The 26,933-nt window shown below is 31.6% G+C and overlaps 4 protein-coding genes, 1 long non-coding RNA gene and 3 other non-coding genes across 8 annotated transcripts in view; 6 read left to right on the plus strand and 2 right to left on the minus strand.

The window, feature by feature from the left end:
* Nucleotides 1–4,034, plus strand: part of LOC113404470 (endoplasmic reticulum chaperone BiP) — a 60,157-nt gene extending 56,123 nt beyond the window's left edge. The window contains exon 9 of the mRNA XM_064220917.1: nt 4,020–4,034. The gene's annotated coding sequence lies outside the window, so the exon portion shown is untranslated. The remainder of the gene's footprint in view (nt 1–4,019) is intronic.
* On the plus strand, nt 1,658–3,923 carry LOC113404433 (uncharacterized protein). The gene is made up of 5 exons (XM_026645316.2): nt 1,658–2,506; nt 2,590–2,752; nt 3,023–3,067; nt 3,433–3,473; nt 3,868–3,923. Exons 1-2 carry the CDS (start codon nt 1,827–1,829, stop codon nt 2,750–2,752), a joined length of 843 nt encoding a protein of 280 aa, XP_026501101.1. The 5' UTR covers nt 1,658–1,826; the 3' UTR covers nt 3,023–3,067; nt 3,433–3,473; nt 3,868–3,923.
* On the plus strand, nt 3,723–3,807 carry LOC113404530 (small nucleolar RNA snR60/Z15/Z230/Z193/J17). The gene has a single exon (XR_003369417.2). It is a non-coding gene; the product is annotated as a small nucleolar RNA snR60/Z15/Z230/Z193/J17 (small nucleolar RNA).
* Nucleotides 4,035–4,216: 182 nt separating the features above from the next.
* LOC113404529 (small nucleolar RNA snR60/Z15/Z230/Z193/J17) lies at nt 4,217–4,299 on the plus strand. The gene has a single exon (XR_003369416.1). It is a non-coding gene; the product is annotated as a small nucleolar RNA snR60/Z15/Z230/Z193/J17 (small nucleolar RNA).
* Nucleotides 4,300–5,206: 907 nt separating this feature from the next.
* LOC113404525 (small nucleolar RNA snR60/Z15/Z230/Z193/J17) lies at nt 5,207–5,285 on the plus strand. Its single transcript, XR_003369412.1, has one exon. It is a non-coding gene; the product is annotated as a small nucleolar RNA snR60/Z15/Z230/Z193/J17 (small nucleolar RNA).
* Nucleotides 5,286–5,674: 389 nt separating this feature from the next.
* LOC113404434 (uncharacterized) lies at nt 5,675–8,735 on the plus strand. The gene is made up of 6 exons (XR_003369400.2): nt 5,675–5,721; nt 6,581–6,730; nt 7,055–7,191; nt 7,610–7,656; nt 8,002–8,037; nt 8,497–8,735. It is a non-coding gene; the product is annotated as an uncharacterized LOC113404434 (long non-coding RNA).
* A 2,106-nt stretch (nt 8,736–10,841) lies between these two features.
* Nucleotides 10,842–13,838, minus strand: LOC113404432 (probable ribosome production factor 1). The gene is made up of 6 exons (XM_026645315.2): nt 13,671–13,838; nt 13,469–13,592; nt 12,805–12,968; nt 12,064–12,268; nt 11,348–11,493; nt 10,842–11,041 (listed from the first exon to the last, which is right to left on the minus strand). Exons 1-6 carry the CDS (start codon nt 13,694–13,696, stop codon nt 10,864–10,866), a joined length of 843 nt encoding a protein of 280 aa, XP_026501100.2. The 5' UTR covers nt 13,697–13,838; the 3' UTR covers nt 10,842–10,863.
* Nucleotides 13,839–19,460: 5,622 nt separating this feature from the next.
* LOC113404430 (innexin inx2) lies at nt 19,461–21,431 on the minus strand. The gene has a single exon (XM_026645313.2). It carries the CDS (start codon nt 21,280–21,282, stop codon nt 20,203–20,205), a length of 1,080 nt encoding a protein of 359 aa, XP_026501098.1. The 5' UTR covers nt 21,283–21,431; the 3' UTR covers nt 19,461–20,202.
* Between the last annotated feature and the right edge of the window lie 5,502 nt (nt 21,432–26,933).

Below are 26,933 nucleotides of genomic sequence, written 5' to 3' on the forward strand. Positions count from 1 at the left end.
GATAGTATCGATAGTATATAGATAGTATTGTCACGTGTCACTAGTATCGATTATATCGATAGCTGCCACGTGAGCAATACTATTGATACTATCGATAGGTTTGTACTATCGATAGCCAGTTATTTTTCGATAGTATTACATTCTCAAGATAAGTTATTTAGTAGGCCAGGTAACGATACTATATTTTAATAAGTTTAATCAACATTTGTGCCTGTAAGGAGTATAAGAATTAATACATTCGGATTTTTTCTTCGATTTATGAAAAAGACATTAAGTTATATCCTCCAGTTTAAAAATTGTGTGTCTTCTAGTAGAAATGTAAACTTTACATAATTACATATGACCCTCGGTGTCCAAATACGCGTTTCAAAGAAATAACAATATTCAATGATAAATCAGGGCCTCGGTCATGTTCCTTTTCTTAAAATTCATTCAAAGACTATCGATAGTCCAAAACTATCAATACTATCGATAGTATTAATAATATAGCCGTTATAAATAGTATTGCTCACGGGAGCTATGGATAGTATTGATCAAAACAATACTATCGATATCCTGAATAGTTTTTGAGGTCAACTATCGATAGTCAAACTATCGATAGATCTGCAACACAGGTATGAACTATGAAAATTTGCACGTTGCGTTTCAATGTTGATAGATTTTGTTAATTTTTTTTTCAATAATCAAAGACTTAAACTTTATAATTGCATAATTATTTATTCCGTTAACATAACGTTATAACGTTCAATTTATATTGAAATAGAGATTTTTTGAAAACATGCCTTTGTAACAAAAAAATTGTCATATATATGTATGTAGTGTTTATTTAGATTTTTTCCTAAACATTCTATTAAAGAGAGACCTAACTTTTGTACAGTACTTTTTTTTGAGTAACTGATAAATATTTGGCTATCTGAGATTATATTTTTTTATAATATTGAGTTACTACGAAAGAAAATCTGATATTGGCTGTATTAACGTAACACTTACTGTTTCTAGAATCATCTTCTTTTCTTATTCATAAATACAAATAGTTTTAATAAAACATTAATAGGTTAATATATACTACTCAACACAAGATCATTTATATGATAAAAAGCGTGGAGTTAGTATTATTGACTTGATAAATTAAATAAAATTAATTGTATGTATTTAATTGACGAAATTATGAAAACGAGTAATTACTGAGTTACGACCCCATTTTTCTCGGTAAAATCTACATTCCGAACAGGATTAACTTTAAATTTCATACAATTCTTTAAAGTGACAATTAAAAATTGCTTGAATAAAGTTTTTTGATTTTTATTTTGAACAATTTAATTTATCTCGGTGAAGATGTAAGAGACTGCTAATTTGTTATAAGTTGATTTACACGTTCAACTAGAATAGTGAATTAGAAGGAGTGTAATTAAAATCAAATAAAATAATATAATAATCTATAAAGTCTTACTATATCGGTTGAATGATTCGAGCGTACAGTTATATATACAAATTGTTCGAATCCTTCGCGGCTGCCTTAAAAGTGGTTTAGTTATTTAGTCTGTGGTTGCGTTGCGGTTATTGACAATTTCAATTTTTGCCGCAGCCATAGATAATACACTTATACTAGGCCGCAGCAATGCTCCATGACCCATGTCAGCGGTCGGCATTCGGCAATCGGCATTCATTACTTCTTCTATCGTTCACTGTCGGTGTCGTGCACGTTACGAGCATTTCGCTATTAATCTATTTTATGTTTATTGAAAATAAGCCTTTCTAATAAACATCTGAAGAAACCGTATTGTAAATAACATGATTGTTTAACGTAACATTGTACTGATTTCAAGATGGAAACGGATACAAAGCTGGATGGTAATGGCGATGGCGATATTTTCATTCATCGTTTAAAAGAATTGACAGACGATGAAAAGCTACGCTTGACGCAACAAAACTCACGTATTATTCCAGAAGCTAAAGCTGCTAAATTAGAAAGGGAAGCAAAGCGGCATTGGGATATCTTTTATAAGCGTAACGAGACGAAGTTCTTTCGAGACCGGCATTGGACAACACGTGAGTTTCAAGAGCTTATAAATTTTGAGCCAGATCAGAGAATAGTATTTTTAGAGCTCGGATGTGGCGTCGGCAATATGATATTTCCATTAGTCGAGGAAGGATTTACGAATTTCTACTTTTACGCATGTGATTTTTCACCACGTGCTGTTGAGTTTGTTAAAACTAACAAGTTGTATGATGAAAATAGGATGAAGGCATTTTGTGCTGATCTGACTACAGATGATTTGTTCGAGAATGTACAAGAAGAGAGCGTCGATATAGCGAGTTTGATTTTTGTATTGTCGGCAATCAATCCTTCCATGTGGTCCCAAGTAGCGAAGGTAGCATTTAAAGTACTTAAGCCGGGTGGAGTTATATTGTTTCGAGATTATGGAAGATATGACATGGCTCAGTTGCGTTTTAAGCCGGGGCACAAAATATCAGAAAACTTTTATATGAGGCAGGACGGCACTAGGTACTTTAAAATGTGTTTATTGTAAAAACGCATCAACTACTCTTCCTTACTCGCCCAATTGTAACGTAATTTTATTCTTTTAGGAGCTATTATTTTACAGAAGAGGAACTGGCCAAGTTGTTCTCTGAAGCTGGTTTTGAAATCATCATGAACACATATGTCCAACGCAGAACAGTGAACTTCAAGGAAGGCATTGATGTCCCTCGCATTTTTGTACAAGGCAAATACAAGAAGCCTGCTAAATAGGTGAGGATCTTACAATATTTAAAAAGTAATCTTCACTCAAAAATTATAAAAGCAGCAAAGTGGCTTTCATGGGGATAAATATATTATTGAAATCAAACAAATTTTATAGATCAAAATTTATTTATGACTTAACTTATGACATGATGAAAAATGCTAACCATTGAAAACTGATGATTTGCATGTATATTAGCTCTATCTGATTTTAGTTAAAAAATAATACTAATAGGCTGTCTACATAGAATCTTTAATATTATGTAACATTTGTTTCAGATGCCATGGTATTTAAGTAAAACGTACCACACTGGATATACTATGGTAAGGAAATATACTTCTTTCAGCTCATGCCATTAATATTAAGCACTTATAATATTTAAAAACATTAATATTCATTATAATGATGATATCGCAGTGCAGCTGAAAACCTTCTGTTGTCTCACAATGGGCACAAACAGAGTAGGGCTCTCAAATTCATTCTTGTATGGTAATCTTCATTTCACTAATTTTTTATACCACCGTTTAAATTCATTTTCATTCATTTTTTGTTAGGGTTAGAGTAGGGTCAGCCAATTGTGAGGTCTGATGGAAAAAACCCATGCTTTTATAGCAACCTGAATGGTGTTAGTCATTTTCTTAATGTAAATTGCAATCATTTTTATTTATTTAATGTTCATCTTTTACAGGTACATGGAGTATCTCTCTGGCATCATATACTTACTAACAGGTAGGTCATAAAAGTATATAAATATATGTATATATAAGTAAAAATAAATGGTATGTAACTAAGGGACCATGGTCCTCTTTGCAAATGACTAAATAACACTAGTAGGATAATTAATAATTTAAAAAATCGTTATATACATATCTTTTTCCACTCAGTTAATTTTAGGATGGATTAATATATGTGTTTGTTTATTATATAATTTTTTTTTTTTATTATATAATAATATATATATTTTTTTTAATAACTGTTCCTAGTTGTAATGATGAATTCATAGTTCAGCTGAGTACCTTGATGTATATAGCATATTGTCTTTCGCTCCTATCTGATATTTTTATAAATACAAAGTAAAAATATTTACCATATGCTTATTCTTATCAAGAATTTTTAATTTCAGATATTATGACGGCTTAATTGAACATGAGCAGAGCAATCATGACTCCTATATATAAAGTAAGTCTTACTACTGTGTATAAATTATTTAGCAATTGTTATATAACTACTTATATAGGTGTACGTAATGTGGGTAGCATAGTAAATAATTGATAGTAAATTAGTATAAATATAGTTTAGATATAAGTACAAAAAAAAACAATTATGTCTTAAGTGAACATTTTAATTTATAAATATTGGATGTCAGTTATAAAACGAGAAATCCTTATCTCTTATATATCTTATTTTAATATTTACTCATAACCTACAAGAAAAATCAAGCAAACATTATAGTTAACATTTATTATATATTGTTATTAAAATGATGATTTCATAGTTCAGCTGATTACCTTGATGTATATAGCATTTTGTCTTTCGCTCCTATCTGATTTTGTTTGAATTTCAATTTCAAATGATCAATATGAGTTTAGTCTCTTATACATCTTATTTTTTTCAGGTTTTGTTCACTTTCTAGTGGCTTGAAGACAACAAACTTATTAATTGTGAGTATTATATATATCACTTAATAAGTAACCATTTTTACTAGAAATATGGGTTAATTTATAAATGGTTTTACCTTAAAGGTGGTGTTCCAACAAAAAAATGTTCTGTCCCTGGTATGCATTTCAGTGCATAAAAATATTTTGAAAAATACCCTATGCTTATATTTGATTTATTCTAAGTAAATTTGAATCAATTGAATTAATGTGGCACATATAAAAAGGAACTAAATGTAAACGTTTGTTTATACATACAAAAGATTTAGAGTATCATTATATGATGATTTCAGATAGGGACATCTGAGTGCATAATGCTGTTATCTACTATCACACTGATTATATACCTTTAGTTTTTGTATATAATATTGGTACTATCCGTGCTAATTTAGATTTTATTTTTCACAGTAAGCTGCCCTGCAACTTGCACTGCAACAATGCACATTCTGAAGAGGTAAATATACAATGTTGTACTATTATTTGAATTTTTTGATTAACTATTTGTAATAATATTGTAATTTGTACATATGATGATCTTAGATAGGGACATCTGATTATGATGCTGTTAACATAACTATCCTCACTGATATTCTTTTTGTAAAATAATTATGCCTGCACTCTGCTTTATTGTTCTAACTTATTGTTTGTCTTACAGGTATATGAAAAATGTTATTCAGGAATTGAGAAATAATACAAAAAGGTATTTCTTTTCATAATAAATTGATTTATTTTGGATGTAATTAATACTCAATTATTAGATCTTATTACATTTTTATATATATTTGACATGTTGCAATTTTGTTCTACTTATGTATATGATGACTGCATAGTTCACCTGATTTGTTATGATGAACAATAGTATGTGTTCCGCTGTCTGAGTACATATCTTATAGACAAAATGTTGTTGTCGTCATAGAAAAATTAAATCATACTATCTTTACAGGTTAAAGGATATGCAGAGAAATCACCTGACAAGACTTGAACCGAATCAAATCATTAAAAGGTACAGTAATGTCATTTTTCCTTATCATTATTCAAATAATTGCACAATCTTAGGAGGTAATTTTATTTCTAAATTATTCAATTAATTTTTATGTTTAGACTGATATTATCTGTTATATTTTCAAATATGATGAACCGACCTTTCAGGTCTCCCTCAACAGAGAGAACCCAATAAACCATGTTGACCAACCAAACACGTCTGACCTAAATGCGAAAATAAATTTAATATTTAAAAACCTAAAATAATATTCTAAAATTAAATTTTTTTTTTACAGATTACCTCCGATTTTATGATAATGATAAAATAAAAATCAGAATATGTAAGTATTTCTAGTTATTCTCTTCTTCATTACATTGTTATGGGTCGTCCACATTTGACTATGCTAAAAATTAATATATATTTCACCATAAGATTACAAAAATCGTTAGATTACAATCTGACGTGAAAGATATACACTATAAATACATCTCTCATCATAAATATGTAAATGGCGCCAGAATTTGGAAAACAATAAAATGAGACTTATCACAAGTAAGCAAAGCAGATTTGCTCAAAATACGATCACATACAAATTAATGGATTGTGAGTTTATTTAAATTTGTAATTACTTATAAACCAGCAAAATCAAATATGCTATTGGATTTATATTATTAGTAAAAATTACCCATTATATTCTAGATGATTTATACTAAGATATTATCTCTCTTCAGTTTCGGAATCTGTTTACATTCCTTTTGACGGATTTTATTGTTTTTTTTTTGTCATAAAATAATGGTTATTCAATATCTTTAAAGTTTTACAATTTTTTTATAGCAAGCACAATATCTTGATCTGTCAGGTCTCCATATAAATTATACGTCCCATTGATACTGGGTACAGGTTTTAAATTCTATACACCGGTGGCAGACAAGGACGAAAAGTATAGTCTCAGGATTAGGTAAAACATTAATTTTGAATGTTTTATAGAATTCACTGAGATACAAATTCTCTGAGAAGTAACTCGTGTATGTCTATTTTTTACTTTATGGCTCGAATTTGATGTATTTTTGAACTAAAAGGAAAGACAGGCTACTTAATTTAGCGCAATCGAAGCCGCGGGCGATTAGTGACACATAAATTTGCTATTATAAAATATTGTTTCAAAAATAATTAAATGAAAATATTTTCTATAACACTAGGCTATACAGTTGAAAATTTTTACAACACCAACACCAGGAAGTGGGCGAAACATTGAAAAACAACTATTTGAACAAGTGGTCATTTATAAATGCATCTTGCGCCCTGGAATTGAGTCGCCTAAAGAAGATTGGTAGGCACTCTTGCTTAAGGTGAGATATTATTTAAATTTACTTTACTCATATGCATATATATGTATTGAAAATTTGAATGTTGATAAAAAATAATAATATTATTATGAAACGAATTAGTCCCAAGTGTTGCCAGTTATTTATTTCAATAAACTTCTGGGTGTCAAAGAGGACTGACAGTATTATGTCTTTCCGGAATTGGTTGTAAATCTTGTGACTTGCAACCCCATAAATGGAAGATACATGATATAATTTTTTTTAAAAAATCTCAATATTCTTTGAGTACTTATGTTGGTTTATAGTCTAGTAACAAGTATTTTTATTAATTCTTTTAATTTTGCATAGGTGGTTCTGCATACTTGGTTACCTGCTGGAGAAGCACTGCTTCAAGTGATTGCCATCCAACTGCTGTCACCAGTATCATGGAAATATTGTATTGTATGAGGACACCATGATGAAGATGCAATATTTCGTTTGAAGACGTAAGTATTATTTTTTAAGTACTTATTTGTTAGGAACCACAGACAATTGTCAACTGTGAAACATATATGTTTTCATGTTTTAAATTTTTATACATAAAAATAAGCATAGTCGCTAACTAATTATAACATATGCAAATAGCAAGGGAGGAATACAATTTAATGTAAAACTGTATAATGGGCAGTATTTTATATTACAATAATATTATTCCAATTATCATGTTTCATGGTATAATAAAATAACATTCAACTGAAAAGATGATTTTTAGTCAAAATGATGATCTGACCTTTCAGGTCTCCCTCAACAGAGAGAACCCAATAAACCATGTTGACCAATCAAACATGTCTGATTTATTACAAAAGTTTTGTAATGTGTATTTTCTTTGAATTCCTTAACTTAATTTTTATATTTTATTTACAGTTTCTGACACAGCCTGCAGTGACCGGTCCCAAAAAGAGATTTAAAATGTAAGTTTCTTCATTTAAAATTGTAATATTAATGTAATTGAGCCAAAAAGTTGCATTTTTAATAGATATTTTTCAGTGTTCATATTAATTTTGAAATAAGTTAGGTGTGAAAAAACAAGATATTTTAATTTTTTGGTCTCATTTATTATAGCAGAAATGCTCTTTGAATGTACTGTAATATTTATATTAATATCTATATGATGATCCGACCTTTCAGGTCTCCCTCAACAGAGAGAACCCAATAAACCATGTTGACCAACCAAACATGTCTGATTTTATATTCCCAATTGCTCATATAATATTTATTAAATCCATTTGCTTATATATATTTTTCTTTATTTACAGACTCTCATGGGTTGTCTCAACAGTGAACTTAAAAAGGTGCGTTAAGTATTAAAATGTCCTTATATTTGATATTTTTTAATTTAAATAATAAAGTGATTTTATGTTCTTTATATAAATTTAAATTAAAACATATTTCGATTTCAATATTTACAGAAAAAGCTAAATAAACCTATAAAAGTAATTTTATCAAGTATAAATTCAATGTAGAATATTAGACATCCATAGATTTCTTATTACTGTCTGAATTCCTATGAGAGAGTGCTTATTCCATAAGTACACTTTGTAAAGCAGACAGAAATCACTGTAATCAAAACTGCCGAGAGTAGCTTTATTTCGCCCCCTTGGTTATAAAGATTCACGACAAGTTGAACCTATTGCAAATAAAATTAGAATTTATAATTACTGATGCTATGCAAAAATAAAAAAATATAGTAATTATAGTATCCGACTCAAAACCCAATATAGATATTATTTATAATAAATTTATCTTTACAGAACTAAAATATAACTGGAATTTGGAGTGGAGTCTACAGTCCAGACCTGGCCCTGAGTGATTACAACCTATATCCAAAAATGAAAAAAAGACATACGGGGTAAAAATTTGCCACCGATGAAGTCAAAGATGCAGTTTCGGCGTGTTTTGAAGACAAAGACCAAACATTTTTATGTATAAATAAATTAATTGAAACATCTGAAAAATGTATCCATTTTGCAGATGAATATATGAAAAGGAAAAATAATTTGTTTTTTAATTTCCCCCCCCGTATATGCATTTCGCGAACATAAAAATGTCCCCTCGTAAAATGATTATCCCTAATCTCAAAATGCAATTTATTAGAATATTATAGTAGTAAGTATTGAACATGAAATTAAAATTGAAGTCTGAGGCGTTGTTAAAGATTTTGCTAATGCAAATGCACAAAAAGTATCTTTTAAAATACATATGTGTGTGTAGTCGCAGCTAGATAATTAACCAACCCGTTGTGACGCTGGCAACATTGACCCGATGTAGCAATCTTACTAGAAATTTTGGATATTCCTCGTAATATGAATGCAAAGTGCGAATGGTTAGATTATTTCATTTTTTAATAATTTTATACAAATATTAAATAAATCAAACTCGATCTTTATTTTACATTTTTCATTTAAAGCTCAATTATAAAAAGTTAACCACTAGCAGCTTCAAAATTGCATTTTTATATGCATTCCAATTTTAATATTTACTATAAATTCGAATTTTTGCGAACCCTGGTTTGCAGTAATGAATAAGTGAAATAAATAAAACAATTTTAATTACAAAACGTATTATTTAAATCAATACAAAGTTGATTATAGCCGGACATTGTATCTTTTTTTATTCATTTTCGACGCGGCTTTTTTCCAGTTCGACAATTCTTGTTTTCAGTCAGTGTAATTTACATTAAAATGAGAGCACCGTGGATCAAGTATATTTCCTAAAACCAACATTTGTGGCACGGCCTTTAGATTACTCTAATTTGTGAGTTATTTCTCGATAAGATATAAATATTTCGTTATAATTACTAGTTAATTTAATGACAAAACATTCCATGGTTCAACCACGATAATTTGGTCCTGAAAAACTTAAATTATGCTGGATTTTTTGTCAATTTAATGTATAGCTTTAACGATGTATTTTATTGTCGCTGTTATTATCTAAATAAATGTTATATATTTATTACTTCCTTCTTCAAAAATTAATGAACTATGGTTGTTGTCATTCTTGTTTAAGAGTAACTCTTACCTGCGTGCAATGTGGCCGAAGGAAAACAAAATTAATTATTTGTTGTAATTGTACTAGTCCTGAATTGTATAAATGAATTTAATTTTCAGCGTAAGCCTAACTAAAAAAGAGTGACCATGCATACATATAAAAGTTAGCTAAACCTAAGGTACTTACAGTCATACTAATTACGTATCCGGTGCATCTCTAGTTGAGTAAGTGTGTACATGACACTTATAAGAGAAGTTTCATGTCGTTAGAATCACAAGAAAACAAAAAACATTTTATAATTGATGCATAATAGTTGTTATGTTTACATTGTTTTCAATAAACATGATCTGGCGGGACCAAAATGCACGCGGAAGCGAGTAGAGAATTTAAACGTTAGTTTTCGCACCTAGGTTTGATACTACTTTTTTATACTTTCACTACTAAAAACTGCTTCTGTACAAGTCATATTTTTGACGGGCCAACTTAGTTTGTCGTGACTATAGCTAAGTATATCCTTTTTGTTTTATATAAAACGGGCCGGTTTGTTTTGAGTTTATTTATTTTTATTATGCTTTCACTAAATGCACCGCGCATTGAGATAAGGAAATATTTGCATATTAAGCGCGTGTTGAAGTTTAAAAGTATTTACATTTTGTGTAAACTAGGTAGGCGGCTGGCAAATGGGCCACCCGATGAAAGGTCACCACCATCCATAGTCATTGGCACAAAGGAATGAAGAAAACAAACCTTAGATTTACGTATTCCATAAGATTTGCTGATATCTCAGTCATTTCGTGCACTACTAACAGTTCTTGATAAATATACTTATCTTTATTTATAATACGACAATTCCACTTAACTACTTTATCGAATTTAATTTAATTTCCAAAGTTTCGATAACAGCTGCGTCGACGTTCAAAACGCCATTTTTCATAAATCTATTTATTATTTATTCACACTCTCGACCATTGATATTACGTCAATCAATGTCAAATGTTGTTTATTCTGCTCTTGTGGTTGGAAAACACTATAGTTTCACTGGCTCACTCATCCCATATACAGTATACACAAACACAACATTAATAATTAGGTAAAAAAAAGTACTTGCAAGACCAAGATCTATTTTTATTTTATAAAAAGAAGCGTCGTCTCGACGTTTCCATCTGGTGTCTGCGGCCGGCAATGATCCATTCGTAGTCACCGCGCTTCGAGTCAAATGTGCCCTGCTGCAAAGAGATCAGCTTGAGAGTGAACCGAGGCCCCAGTTCGCGCAGTTTAGCGCGTCTGCCATCTGGTGTAAATTCATATCTGAAAATAATTTTGTTACATAACTAATGTTAACACTACTTATATAAATTAAAGGTGCGCGTCAAAGTACGATTTTGTTAGTTACCTATGAAGTAATTTATGTAATTAAAAAAAAACTAACAATGGTTAACATGGGTTATCTTTAAAAGATATAAACTAATAAAAGTATAAACTCTGATTTTTTTGTAGTTATAATCTTTTAAACTATTATTTTATTTCACATGTAGTTTTGGTAGCATTTGCTTTAACCACTATTATTAGACAACTACATGGACCAACTTTTACGAATATTTAAAAAAAGCAAACCTGTGGTGCCTAAAGAAGATGTAGTCCCGCTGGTTGTGGAAGGTGACAGCGCGCCGGCCACGGAATTCAGGTTCGTAGTGGAATAGTGCGCCTAACATACGTCCTACTGTCAGACCCAATCTGGTACTGAAGTTGTTAAGGATCACCTGAAGTTTAAGAATTTCAATTATTGGCAAATGATATAATATGACAACTGCTAGTTGCTCTGTTGCTTCATGTAACGAACTAACAAAGACTACACATAATGTCCACATTATATACATGTAATAAAAATATTGACGCCCCAATTTTTTAAATGAATTTTGGTGGACCAATAGGTAGCACCGCAATCAAATTCTAGAATGTATTTATATAAAAAAAATGAAAAATTCTTATGTCATCTGTACAAAGCTGCACTTTCAATATCTTTTTCAATAATGTGACACAACTAACATTATTACTAATATTATTCTCAATATTATCTTGATAATGAGAATTTGCAGTCTCGAGAATGTATAATTAGAACATATAATTGATATCAACAAAACTGATAATATATTTTTACCTTATGTATAGTGGTGAAAATCATGGGAAACCTAAATGCCTCTGATTAAGCACATATGTATCCAACAATCTGCATTGGAGCATAAGGTCTAAGCCATCTCAAAAGGAGAAGGGTCTCATGCAAGCAGTCTGTTGCTTCTTTTCTAAAATATGTATTTTAAATATAAACTTACTTCAGGCCTATGTGTTGTTATTTCCTTGTGATCTTTGTTAAGTTCTTTGGTAATTTTACAACTTGATAGTCTGAAATGTGCCGTGGGTCCACTTGGTAGGTGTATCAAGAGGAAACCATTTGGCTGCTTCTGATTTTCGTTAACAATAATTACATCGGTCATTTGTTCTCTAATTGCTGATTGGACTATTCTCTTTACTGATGATCTGAAAAAACAGTTTTCATAGTTTACTTTAATTTGAAAAATTTGTAAATTACACAATAATGGTCATCAACAATTGTTGCTTCAAATATATTTTTATTAGACTTCCTTTATTTTATCTCATAACAAACAGGTTAAGCAGTCAAGTTTATATTATATATAGATAGAGTGCACAATTCTATACTGTATATTTTACTGCCAATTATCAAAACTTAGTATTGTTGTGAGGATTGGATTTGAGGTCTGGATTGAAAGTGAGTGAGCCAGTGTAACTACAGGCACAAAGGACATGCCATCTTAATTCAAAAAGTTGGTGGTGCATTGGTGATATAAGGAATGATTAATATTTCTTACAGTACTGAAGTCTATAGGCAGTGGCAACCACTTACCATCAGGTGGCCCATTTGCCAGCCACCTTATGTATGATATAAAAAAAAAATAATCATTTGTCCGGCACAGGCTAATCATTGGAGGTATTCCACCATTAAACAAAAAGTAAATAGTTTATCTTTAATTTAGTAAAATAAAAGTATTATTTACCTTTGTCTATATCTTGATAATGAATTTGGTATCATTCTCGAGAGTTCCTTTCCAAATACTCTAGTTTTAGCATGAGGGTTGTCAGAGTAAGTGATCAGTACCTTGGGTTCATAAGAATTTTCAAAGTATGATGATAATTCATCCAGTTCCATATCTTTTTGTGCCTAAAACAAATATAACATTTTTTATAATAAGTAGGTAATAAGCCTCTAAAATTGTACATATATGTATATTATAAATATTTGTTGAGCTCCAGTATCTAATTTAAAATATTCCGTGCACTATGATGTTATTAATGATTTTAGACATCTAGTATAATTTTAAAAGTTACTAATATAATATATTCAAAATAAATAAATATTTTGAATATATTTTGTTAATGGGATGCTGTTAAAGGATCAATATGGATTGAAATACTTCAAAACTTGCTTCTCTGTATTGTAGATATAAATAATATCAATTTCGGCTGTTGGTTTATGTGGTATGGCGCATTGTTTAAGATTGTTTTTCCAGATTATCTGCCTTACAGTATGACAGTGACATAAATTTACTACAACCACAAATACCTACGCAATCGAAGTGGCAGGCTAGTCTAAAGTGTTATATGATATTGAAACAATAAACTAGTTAATTAGTAGACTATCATCTTGATAAATATGCTTACTTCTTCTTGTTCCTCGGCTTCCGTATTTGCCAACATCGTCTCATCTTTTTCCCTGAGAGATTCCAACGTATGAGGCACTTTTTTCGGTACATCGTCACCTTCCTGCTTCTTCTCTAATTTTCGCCTGTAAAATTCGATTGATTATTTCATAAGTTATTTCGAAAACATTAACACGAGACATAACCTATTAATAAACACTCACTTTTTCTTATCTTTACCGCGAGCCATCTTTTTTTTTACTTGTTTAAAAGTATGTTAAGATGTATACTTATAATCTTCTTTTTTTTAATTGAATATAAAAGCTTATTGTAATTATATCAGTAATAATTACTAAAGAAAGCTGCGTGTTTTTATTATTAGTGACAAGTTGACAACTGACAATACTGACAACTGGCGAGTGAGAATTGAGAAGTGACATGTAACAACAGATTACACAATTACTGAATATGAATGATCAACAGATAATACAGATAAATCTATTAAAAATATTATCGTATTATTTTATTACAAACGTGACAATGGATGCTAAAAATTTAAGGAAAGCGCTAATACTCAGTAGAGTTAGATGTAATTAGAGAGAAAGTTAGTCAGCTTTCAAATGTTGATATTTCAAATTATTTGCGTTATTTTAGTTAAATGCCTACATCTAAGCAATGCTTTTAAAGCTAAATTAAAAAATATCTTAATTGTAACTTAGCTACTGAACTGTTTATGTATCTAAATTTAATTTTAAATTTGTATTAAATAAGTAAGTTAAGTAAATAAGTAAGTTTTTTTACATTGGTTATTATTTTAAATCAATTTTGTGGGAATTTTTAAGAGCGACCTATGTACGAATTCAGTCATGTTCGAATACGAATTTCCACCAGAATCCTTTCTGATCATTTTATTTCGGTTGCTTTGAAATAAATTCTTAGTTTATATACATTTTCGGAAAGCTAAGTAAACGATTATGTTTTTAAAATAATCTGCAGAACAAGTTTCATAATGATTTTTTTTGTATTTCAGGCATATTTGAGGGAAAAAAATAAAAAAAATATTGAAATAATATCGTTTTCCATCTGGCATTTTTTAATTTGGACCGATAATTATTGTTTAAATATTGAAAAATATCCAGTGTTTAATAGTTTTTATAGATCAGAAGAAAAAAATTGATTTTAATCGATAATTTTTTTTAAATAAATTTTTGAAGTTGCAATTTTGACTTATTTTGAAAAAAAAACTATAAAACGTGATAACTCAAAAATGGTTTACTTTTGCATAATGCATATGGGGGTTAAAATTATAATAGTCACCCCTATTACGTCCTAATGGGAATACGTAGAATTACCAATAATCCTGTATAATAGATGTAACTAATGTCATTGAAAAATGTTTTAAATTATCTTAGTAAAAATTAAATATATGACAATAATATCTTCCTGGCAGTACCTATTATATGTAGCCTTTTTGGGAAAACTTCAGTTGTTTTTCTGCTGAGGTACGGGGGTAATTGAGACGCTTAAGTCCATTACTGTTGATGGATCTCTAAGGCGGTTCGTACTATATAAACCACGTGTTGAGATAGGTTGATTTTATTATACAGTATAATAAAATCACCCGAGTTAAATGTTCTCATTTTAATGGTGGTATATGATAAATAGTAACTAATAACGGTGTTCAACATAAACAATATAAAGTAGGTAATCGTAAATAATAAATAGAGCGCGTCCAGTGTAATGTGAAAATAGAGGCAGCTATAAATGTTTGTTTACATTCAACATCTGACAGTCGTTAAGCGTCTGAGTACGATAATTATTATCCTTCTATAACAATCAGATGTTTTGTGATGACAACGTTAAATACACAAAGGTACACATTTGTTTCTATTATCAGCATCCAACAACGTGTGTTATGCTTCAGTTAGTTTTTTTTTTAATTTGGTTGGCAGATGTACGCATGGGTCACGGTCCAAAAAACTTGGTCAATGTAAAATATATAATGCATTCCTTATGACTTACCGCCAATGGGCTTTTAACGGCCGACCACTTGTATGTTTAATCAATCGGGCTCACTATATCTTTAACTTATTTGTTATAACGATATTTTTATGTAAGTTTTTTAGCGGTACTACACTCTTAAGTAAAGAAAAGTCTTGATTTGATTAAGTATGTGGAAACTATTAATTTGAATTAGATAATATTTATGTCGATTTTTGGTACATCTCAAATAGCAATTATAGCTATTTATTTCAATATTGGCTTAGTTATATTTACAGTTAAAAGGGACATTAAAATGACATGGTTGGCAGCGCATTGGTATTGGTAATATCTAATGGCTGAACAACGTAATATCAACAGGTTTACTATTTTTTTAAATTTGATAGATGGCAAACGAGCAAGAGGTGCACCTGATGGAAAGTGACTACCACCCCGCCCATGGACATCTGTAACACCGGGGGGCTTGCAGGTGCGTTGCTGTCCTTTGAGGAAGCTGTACGCTTTACTAGGCATTCACATCTAATATCATAACATGCTTAAGCTGTTTTTTTTTTAAATAAAAATTACAATAATATTATCATGAATCGAGAAAGTTGAGAGTATGTACTTCAAGCCATCTGAATAGGTAGTATAATGAATTGTTTTGGCACATAAAAACTTGATTTCGCTCAATAACATATTTTGCGGAAAAAAGAAAATAATATTGCGTGCTACGATGTGCATTATCTAACAGGTAACCTGGTGGCAGGCCCTTGTTACTCTAGGGTAAAAGGGGGTTATAAAAAGCCGAACGCAGAGCATTGGACGGTGCCTGGCCGATGAAAAATATTTTTTGTGGGCTGGAGCGGAGATCGCCAGAACACTGCTTGCCCAGTACCCTTTTTGGGGCTTAAGATTAGGGTTGCTCCGGCGCAGTGAGATTGGCCTTACGGTGAGAGTTAATGCAAATACATGCAGTCTTTATTTATAATATTTCAGAAATATTTCTATTCAAACTTTTGCTACGAGTTATTCTGAAAATTAAGTATCATCCTTTATTCATTTATTCGCCTCTGTTCTTAATATCACTGAAAAAGAAAATCGTTTCTGCAATTTTTTAAATGCTAACAACATTTAATGTTTCGACTTAATATAATTTATACCGAAATGCCGAGAGAAAATAGTTAAATTTAGTTTATTGGTGTGCGGTATCGAGTGCTAAGTCCTGTTAATATTATTTAACTAGCTAAGTTTAGCGGGCTCGACACTTTTATATATTTACGCCAAGATTTGCCTGCGAATTCAGCATAACTAACGTCATAATTTTTTACGAATGTTAACGTTCCTGTTTCACGGATGTTCAGGCAGCCAATGGAGAGCCTGTATTCCTATGATATAGGCCTGACGACTCACACGTCTTTCTAAAACAACTAAATCTTTATTAATACAGGATATTTAGGTATTATTTAATGATTATTTAATATAAATTTCAAAGTTTTTTTAGGTATGTGCAAGCGTTCGTTTCGAATTGTATTATATTCAATGTAGTAGTTTTGCTTGCCTTAAATACTAAAGGATGAATTGTTGAATTAAGTGTTAGTCAATTGTAAGCTTTTGATAATATATTTTAGCTGTACGTAATTCGAACAAAGTCAAAAACAACAGCTAGTGTAATAACTTACCTTGTGTTGCTTCCAACTAGTTTTCTTGTGTATCTACTAATGAATGCAACGTATCAAATGACGAACACCTGCGCCAAATGTGACGTCTCACGACTAAACTGGGTAAAGGTATTTGTTATAACAATAATATGATTGGAATTTTATAATCTTCTATATTAGTAATCTTTAAACTTATAAGAAAATCGCTTCTTTTAGTAAAACATACATTGAAAAATTATGCTTAAATGAACGATGTTTGATATGTGTTTCCATTAAATAAGGTTTAGGTACTCTTCTCATTCAGAGTTAGGTACTTTTTCTTTAAGAGAATTATATTTAAATTATTTAGTTTTTTGAAGCAATTTTTTTGTGAAAATGCTGTCTTAGATTCATTTTAAATCTATGGCCACTCGTCATTTTTCATCCATGCGTATAAAATATTATCTTTCTTTAGGAACATATCTACTACCCATAGGAACCCATCAAGTGCCAAAATAAAAAAACTCATTGTAATTATCAGTAAACCGTAGTTATTTAAATATTACGTAATACGAGAAAGAACATGACAATTATAAAGGTGTTCAGCTTAAGGAGATTTATATTATATTGAAAAACGCAAATATATGTATTATATCCGCGGACTTTTGGACCTCCGGAACCAGTTGAGAATGTTTCGATTGCGTGCATCGTTTCGTGACTTTTAAATAAATAACGCCTTTGTTTATTGTAATGCAATAGCAATGCTATTTTTTTCGATGCAGCAGGTTTCCTTTCATTCCAAATAACTTTTATTGTACGAAGCATGTATGGAGGTAAGAATGTTTGTTAATAAACGAGTTTCGACCGACTTTCAAGTTGATCACAGTCATGTTCATTTATATCAAATTTATATATTCCTAACGAACAAAACATCTATATTCTTGTGCCAATTTCACTTTAGAGCAATTTCGTCATTACGAATTAAGAAATCGACGTAGATAATTGAATTTGAATTATTTAAAGGACCAGCCCGTTTTAATATCAAAAAATTTAGCGTCAAGCACACAAAAGCTATACTCTACTGTGTTATAATTTTATTGTTAACACTTTTAGCAGACAAAGTAATGTTAGTAACATGGCTCTCAGCCGATTCATGCAAGTTCCGTCATGTTTTCAGCTGAGCACAAGATTAATCTTTACTGATATTACAAATGCAACTCTGTCTGTCTGTCTGTTGCTCGTTCACGGCCCAACCACTATATTTATTGTTACCGATAATTATTGTTTAAATGTTGAAAAATATTCATTGTTTAATCGTTTTTATAAATCAGAAGAAAAAAATAGATTTTAATTGATACTTTTTTTGTAAATAAATTTTTGAAGTTGCAATTTTGACTTATTTTGAAAAAATCTAAAAAACGTGATTACTCAAAAATGGTTCACTATTGCATCATACATATGGGGTTAAAATTATCGCAAATATTCACCTCTATTACCCCCTAACGGGAATACGTCGAATTACCAATAACCCTGTATATTTAATTGTTGTAAGTAAACATTTCATTTTGAACTTTTATTTTAAGAGTACATTCAGGCAAGTCATTGATGACATTGAGTGAACAACCATTTAAAGTAGCAGTCAAAAATATATCCTCCACTATTTTTGAAGTCGGTTAAATATCTCGTAAAATAAGCCCTGCTAATGATAAAGTAGACGAAACGGCGCTTCTTGGAACGCCTTTGTTTGCTCTTCAAACCCTCAAACAAAAGAAATCTATTTGAGAATCGTGTGAAAGCGTTTTACAAACCAGTCAGGTGCCTGTTGACTATTCAAAGAATATTTAAAGTTAGAATGACAAACAACTTATATTATTTTGTTTTGTTACAAAAATGTATATAAAATGGGTCAAAATAAACTAAGAATTCATCGTATTATGTCATAAATTTTGTATTCAACACGTTTATGGAAGTATTGTATTATTACAAAATTTTGGTTATCTTTTAATCCTGAAATTCGTAATAATAAAACTTGTTAATGTTATAACATTTATGTAAACTTTTTTTCATAAATGTTCTATACAAGAATAATAGTATTTTTCGAACAGTAATTCAAGAAAGGTAAATAAGTCATATGATACTTTATTTTTAAAAGTTTATCAATTTATCGCGAATCTACCGCCATCTATTGTACATCTGAAGAACTTCTTGTTTATCATGCGTGGTGTAGGTGGCGCTACTACTTAAATGAATGAAGATTTTGGATTCGGTGTCTGCGGTGTAAATCTGGTTTCAAATTCCACGCTTTGTATCGGTGTCGTGCATTGATATATTTACATTGAATCATTTGTATTACGCGGCGACTGATGTACTGTATGTCACAATAAAACAACAAAATAATGTGGCAGTAAATATATTTAGAAAATATCAACCATAATCGACTCGATTTCGTCAGTATAAAAAGTATAGACACGTGTATTTAATTATTAAAAATTACGGTATTGTCGCTAACCAATTCCAATAATTGATCTCTTAATACTAATAGTTCATTATTGCTTTATACAATATCGTATCGAGTATAACATTCGATAACAAAGAAATTACATTAGATAACTATCTAAAACTTAGGAATAAGCCAGCCGTCGTCCACTCGATCAATCGTACACGATAAACACTTAATTTAGATATAATAATAATTACATATCACAATGAGACGTCCCTTCCACGCTATTCACTCGCACACGAACAATACAAATTACAAAACGAAGGCACGAGATCTATCTATTATCTACGACTATCGCAAACATGCCCTAAAATGTTACCCTAAATGCACGCGCGCGGTGACACGCATCAGTCGAAGTCATCTTGGAGACGATGCCAACTAACATTTTTTCATACCAGCAGTATAAAGAGTTTTAAAGCGGTTCTGGAATACAATGACTGGCCCGCCGGAGGTCGTTCCCCGCGTCGGGTGTAGGCAATGGAATGTCGGTGCACGGCCGCTCCCGGCGCTCTTTGTGCGCGGGCGCGGCGCGGCAGGTAGCGGCGCCGAGGCGGGCGCACGACGTTGCCGCACTGCGCCCGCGCGGTTCGCCCTAGCACTCACACGTCACAACTACCTACTGTCCACACGCGCCTACTATACTGTATCCTTTCCTTCGAACTTCTTCGCTAAATCACCCATCAGTTCCTTGTAAATTAGAGGGTCAATGTTCTTCCCGAGCTGGTAAAGCACGAACCAGTCTCCGATTTGTAATTTTCGAGCCACAGCTTCCACTTGATCCTGTGAAGCGAGGCGGCTGCGAGCACGTAACAGGTAGAGACGCACACGCGGGCCAGCAACGACGGCCGCTCGGTAAATCAAAGATATGCCGCTAAGAATTGATAGGATTATGAACCAGAACCACAGGAACACGTAGATCTTCTCGTTTACGATATTCAGAGGCAATACACACAATCCGTCGAACCTTTGCACAGTTCCCGAAGGACCATATTTGTGGAAGGTACATTTAGTCACTTTAGGAAACACTCGAGCCATTGGATCTTCTCTCTCTTCTGGTTCCATCTCAGTAAAACGTACGACATCACGGCCGTACGTTGAGAACTCTCCATCGAGGAAAAAGTCCATGAAGTATATTTGTCCCACAACATTTATAAAGTTCAGTACCTCGCAGATGAAGAAACGGAATGCATAAAAGTTTTGCGTATGGAGGTTAGTGTGAAAGTAGTCGACGAGTAGCTTCTTTCGGTCCGCTTTGCACTCTTCGCCGACTACGGGACAATTTAAATCTAGCACGAGCATTTTAACACGTCCACCCTCCCATGTTTTCCATAGATAACGGGGCACATAAAAGAGGATAGCTTGGAAGAACAGCACAAAGCACACCCACTGATAGTATTTGTGATATTTCACCTCGTCCTCTCCATCAACATGTGAGGCAACGCCGGGCTGCGCCACATCTTTGCCAACGCGTCCAACGAGCCGGTTCGGAATGGTGAATGTGGAGTAGATCCAGCAGTAGGTGTCCATGACGGCGTACGGGATCTCATCTACGATGCAGTCGATAGGGTCTCCGATGTATTGTCGCGAGGTGACAAGAAGCGAGAACGCGATCAGGATGATCACGGTGGCCTTGTAGTGCAGACGGAACACATTGTTGTCAATACAGACCGAGTCGAGCTTGAGTAGGCCCTTCACTGAGCCGAAAACGTCAAACATGGCGGTTGAGTTTGCCGCGGGCGCGCGGCGCGTCGGTCGCGATTATCGATGAATCGGGCGTGCGCTTCGCCCTCGTGTCGAGTGCGGAATGCTAGCGGCAAGCGGGGCGAGACTCAACAAGGGGAGCAGGGGCCGGAACGACAGCCGCGGGGCTCGAGGGGCTCCCCGCACACGCAGTCGCAGTCTCCCTCCGCTCGGATCAACGACACAGCACTGACCCTATTTCCACCTATATTCGTGGCGTCATCTGGTAGCCGACGCCGCCCGCCGCTAGCTACGCATCTCAAAACAAGCATTAAAATTACTCGCGGCATTACGGCCGACGAGCACAATTAAATACGCACTTATCTGTTGATTGCATCATTTAACAAGTTGTTGATGAGAAGCGAATGCGGCTCGTAGTGATTTCCTGACAGGCTTATGAAACGTTTGGGGTGATTTTGTTTTCAACTTTACCCCATCGTGCTTATAATTCATTTAACTACGTGTTGTTATACGAGTTACATATACGTAATATTCATTTTTGGTTATAAATGTTGCTTAATATAGCGTAGTGCATTTTTATGTAAAGGGTCCAGATTACGAGTACAACCAACGAACGCCCGCGAGGCGATAAGCAAACTATTGTGTTTGAAACCCCTTTATGCTTAGACAAGCAATAGATTCCTATTCTATTTAAAATAGCTTTGTTCGTTGTCCACACAATATTTAGCAGTAATCATCGAGGGAGTTTGTTGTTAGAAACATAAGCAGTTGCTAAATGGACAAAGTTCAAAGCCATTTTACATTTTACTGATATAAAAGATAAGGATTCACGCAAAATATCGCTGTTTCCATTAGATAATCAAACGTATTATTATAATTGAAAAGTTTTATATGTCATTTGTAAAAGTTATTAATTGTATCTATTAATTCACGTCCATGAACTTGACTCATGACTGCTGACATTAACATACATTCATTATATTTTTTGGTGTCACAATAGATTATAGATATTTTTTTCATTAAAATCACAGAATACTATTAACACGATCTATTAAATTATACAATTACACACATAACTATGAGCATTATTTATTAAAATAGTAATTGTTACTATACAAATCATGTTGAGGCATTACAAGACGGCTAAGTATATGATAATTATACCTATAATAAAAGTGCTAGCAGTATTTTCTTACAAAGTAATAATTACGACTCTCTTGTCCTATTTTTTGTAACAAGGTTAAAAGGATGCTTTTTTTGAAAAGATAAAATCATTCTTATTTTACATTATCTAAAAACTTTTACAATATTTTTTTTTATTTAAACAAATCTTCGTTTTTGTTTTTTTTTTGCACAGCGTATAATCATGCTCTTGTCCCAATTAATAGTCGTTAAATCAAGGCCGTATTCTGCCAAATCCTTAACACACCCCGTTAAGGATACCAAGCCAAGGATTCAGAAATTGCTAGTGAGTTGGTCTCGCACTACCATACAGGTTGTTAAGGCACTAAGTGTTGGTGGCTTTGATGCACCTTAGTAAAAACTTAAACGCAGAAATATATAAAATACATTTCCGTAAAAGAACGATTACTTGCTACTATAGTCGTATGAAATTATCGAGATAGACTGATTTCTATCTTTTCCTCTATATTTTATTTACATATTACATATTATATCTCTTACTCTAGGTGAAACAATATCAATGAATATATTATTAGTACATACAATATGAGAGATTACACTCTGATTTTTGAGAGCTTTATTTTAAGCAAAAATTAGACACCATAATTTAAAAATAATAATGATATTTAATATTGTATAAACATTAACCATATGAAGTGATATTTTTCTCAGATGAACCAATGAAGAAAAAAGTGTCGGTGAAACAAAAGACTCAAATCTATTTAACCGTACGATGTGATCGAATGAATGAAGGAATTTAAATCCTTTATTCATTAAAATATTTTTTATTCTAATTTAGAAGAAAATGGTGCAATGTGAGTTTACTGTTTGTTATTTAAATTACCATTTCCTATTTAAATAACAACACAATTCTAAAGAACTACAAAACCTCACCATAATCTTATCTTAAAGGTGATAACGATCGAGTGGAGCTGCGTAATGTCCAATCATAGGGCACTTCAATTCAAGGTCTGACGAATTTCGTCTGCACTATGAAACACTTATAAATGCGTTTTTAAAATATTTTGAATTATTTTTCGATTACATTTATTAGAAACTCATCGAACATTTACTTATCTATACATATTATTTAAGGCATTCTGTACATACAAATCAAAGTTATTGCATAAATAATGCCATGAATTCTACAAGCAATTCCTTCTTGAAATGCATTTCCGATCATCTAGTTGAAAAATGGACCATCCCTCCTGAAGCATTTATAAATAATATATTATTTTGTATGTACATTGTTACATTAGCGGTTATCTTGGATTTTTTGTTAGTTTTATATTGTATTTGATTCAATGTCACCTTGTGTGGATTTATTGCTTTAGATAATAAATACAATTCAATTTTTTGTCGATCTTGAATTTAAAATTGTTATTTTTGAGTAATTTGGAGTGTTCATACTCTTTAGTGACCTGGAAAATAATGTTTATCAAATAAACCTTAATAATAATAACACAAAAGCCGTAGAATGGTTGGAATAAAATTTTAAGCACATGGTGACGATTTTTATCCACGGAAGGAAAAATTGAATGCCTATTTGTCGCTCAAAGTTATGATTGCTATTTAGGTATTCTCTGTATTTTTTTTTGTATAAGTAGTGTACATTTGAATATCATGATAAAAGCTTAATTACGCAATGTCTGGAAATGAAATTATTCATTAAAATCATAACAATCTAGTAATATGTGCAGAAGACATTTTTTGTTTATTTTACAGCGTTATCTTTTTATTGTATGCGAATGTATTCATTTTATCTATTCATCAATATCTTATATACTCGTATTAATAGCGTAAGCCGATTTTTGTCCCAGTGATTATGGGACGATAGCTGCACACAAAAAATCGGTTATGGTTTTATTTTGAAAAGCTCCAGCCGCAGATATGCCTAAAATTAAAGAGGAATCTTGATTGTTATTTAATAACTTGTTACAAATTAACAAATAATTTATTTTAGAGATAATAAGTACAATGCTCACAGTTCATTACATTAACATTTTATTAAACAAATTATTATTTTTAAAATAACAATTTTGTAGTTGTGAATTGTAAAAGTTTCTTCTAAAAAGAAAGGAAATTTTTATCGACGAACACCAATTCTAGCTGAACTAATGTATATACTATTTGGCATTAAAAAAAATATTTAAAATTAGGTTTCATAATTTTGGCCCCAAATGTAGATGAGTGACTCGCCGTTTACTATGAAATTAAATCAAAAGAAAACCTCTCATAGATTTCGATATTATTAAAAAATCTGTTAAAAAAACGCGGTTGTTAAAGTTTCACGGGCGATCCACTAGTATATTTTTTAATAATATAAAAAATACAATTTGACATAATGTGTCATAATTGAATTCAAAGCCAAATATTAGAGTGCGTTCAGTCGTAATCATCCAAACACAGGACATTTGGAATATTGATAAATAAATATACGTAAATTATATTAAAAAAAAAATTAAATTATTACTGTTATTACCACTTTTATAGGACTTTTATTATCCTCGTACGCAGGGCAATTTACGGGGAATCATTGGTGGTTTGTTTCGAATTTTGTATATAGCTTAGTCATGTTTTGCAGAAATACCACAAAAAGTGACTGGTTTTAAGTGTCCTACGTGACTTCTTGGCACTTTCAATTGTAATCCGTGCTCACTATTGCATAGACTTATACAAATTTCTTTCCCTACCTTGCGACAATGGAACCAATTACTTATATTTTTCACAATTAATTTAATAAAATGTTTTATCCTATTGTTAGTAATCTTTTTTATTTTTAAATTAATAGTATATTATTGTCTTTAGTAGATATTTATCTACCCTTGGTGGTAAAAAGAAAATTGTTATTTGGTGATTTATGAGTTTTATTGAACATTTTGCTATTTCGGATGAAGTTGAAGATTAAGGCAGCGCAGAGCTTCACAAAATCAAAGTATCCTTGGAGAAAGAATTTCGAAGGCCAAGCACTTGTAGTTACTAATGGATAAAAAGCATTACTCATAACCATTAAATTAATTATTAGTAACTAAATAATATGCTCATTATCATTTGAATTGATAAATTAGTCGTTTTAATGAATACAGTGAATACAGTTTTTTATTATTTGTAAAAAAAACACGAATAGTTTTGTTTCACCCTGTAGATTTCAACGCGTTTGAAGGCACGTCATGAAGATTTTATAACGACATCGACTTAGGTATATAAAATAAAATATTCAATCATTATAACATTATAAGTAAATATTTTATTATAAATATATAGTTTAGAATAATAGAAAGTCTATCTATCTATTGTATCGTTATGTATATTTAGGAGGAAATAGGTAATTTTTTTGAGCTAGTCTGTTATTTATGTCTGTTTCGTAAATTTTATTCTAAGTTATGTATTCTCTAGTTTAGTAGTTATGTGTAAAAAATTGTGTTTAGTTGTAAAGGAACGGTTTGTTAGCCTTTTAAGCGCATCGTTTGTTTGGTTTTATTTCTGTTACATGGTTTTTTAGCACCAATCATTCTACTAACAAATTATATTGTACGTACTGTGTTATTGTGTCGATGGGGATAGTTTAAAGTAATTACCGCAAACCATAAAACTGGTACTACATTTAAAATATATGATATTTCAAGTGGCCCGTATGTTGTCTAACTGTAGTCGATAAATAATTGTCATTTGGAAATTGAATGCTTCGGAATTATGAAGTTTTACCAAGTGTTCATATGGCCACCCTATGTGAGGTTGTTTGTCTAAGTTTTTGGTGATAAAATATGAATTTATTTTACAATAGTGTATCTTAGTAGCAAAGGACTTAGACGTCGTATAGCAACCAGATACTGAGTCCAAAAAAGTCTGTCAATTCCCTAAGTATTGAATAGTATTGGTGTGTTCCGGTTTGACTGGTGTGTGGATTTGTGTAATTACAGGCACTTGAGGCGTCGGTGATGCAAGGAATGGTTAATGTTTCTTACAGAGCCGATATATGGTCGGCGATGATCACTTGCATCACGTTTATATATCTATACGAACAAAAAACACATTGAAACATTACATATGTAAAGTAAATAATATTCTAATGAAGTTCACACGAGCCTCGAGACTTACCGTTAGATGGTCGCCATTACCATATCTACGTACTTTCCCATGCCCTATGAATTTTAAAAAGTTTTCCAAGAAACATGAACATTCTCTTTCAAATCAATTTGTATTAAATATTTTAAAGAAATTAGTATTCAGGTCGAAAAATGTGATGCTATTATTGTTCATTGAAGTTTTAGAATGTTTTTTTTTTTTAATTTATGCAACAAATGACTCGTTGTGATTGTAATTTTTCAGTGGTGACCGATTCGTTAGTAGTAGACAATAACGTCTCAGTTATCTAGCTGTTGATGTTGAGGTCTCGGCTTTGATTCCTCGGTCACGTCATTAAAGGTTCATTTAGAGCCTTATGAAGAAATACTCACATTACATTAATTATACGTTGTGTTAAA

Source organism: Vanessa tameamea, chromosome 5 (genome assembly GCF_037043105.1).
Source record: "Vanessa tameamea isolate UH-Manoa-2023 chromosome 5, ilVanTame1 primary haplotype, whole genome shotgun sequence".
NCBI lineage: Eukaryota > Metazoa > Arthropoda > Insecta > Lepidoptera > Nymphalidae > Vanessa > Vanessa tameamea.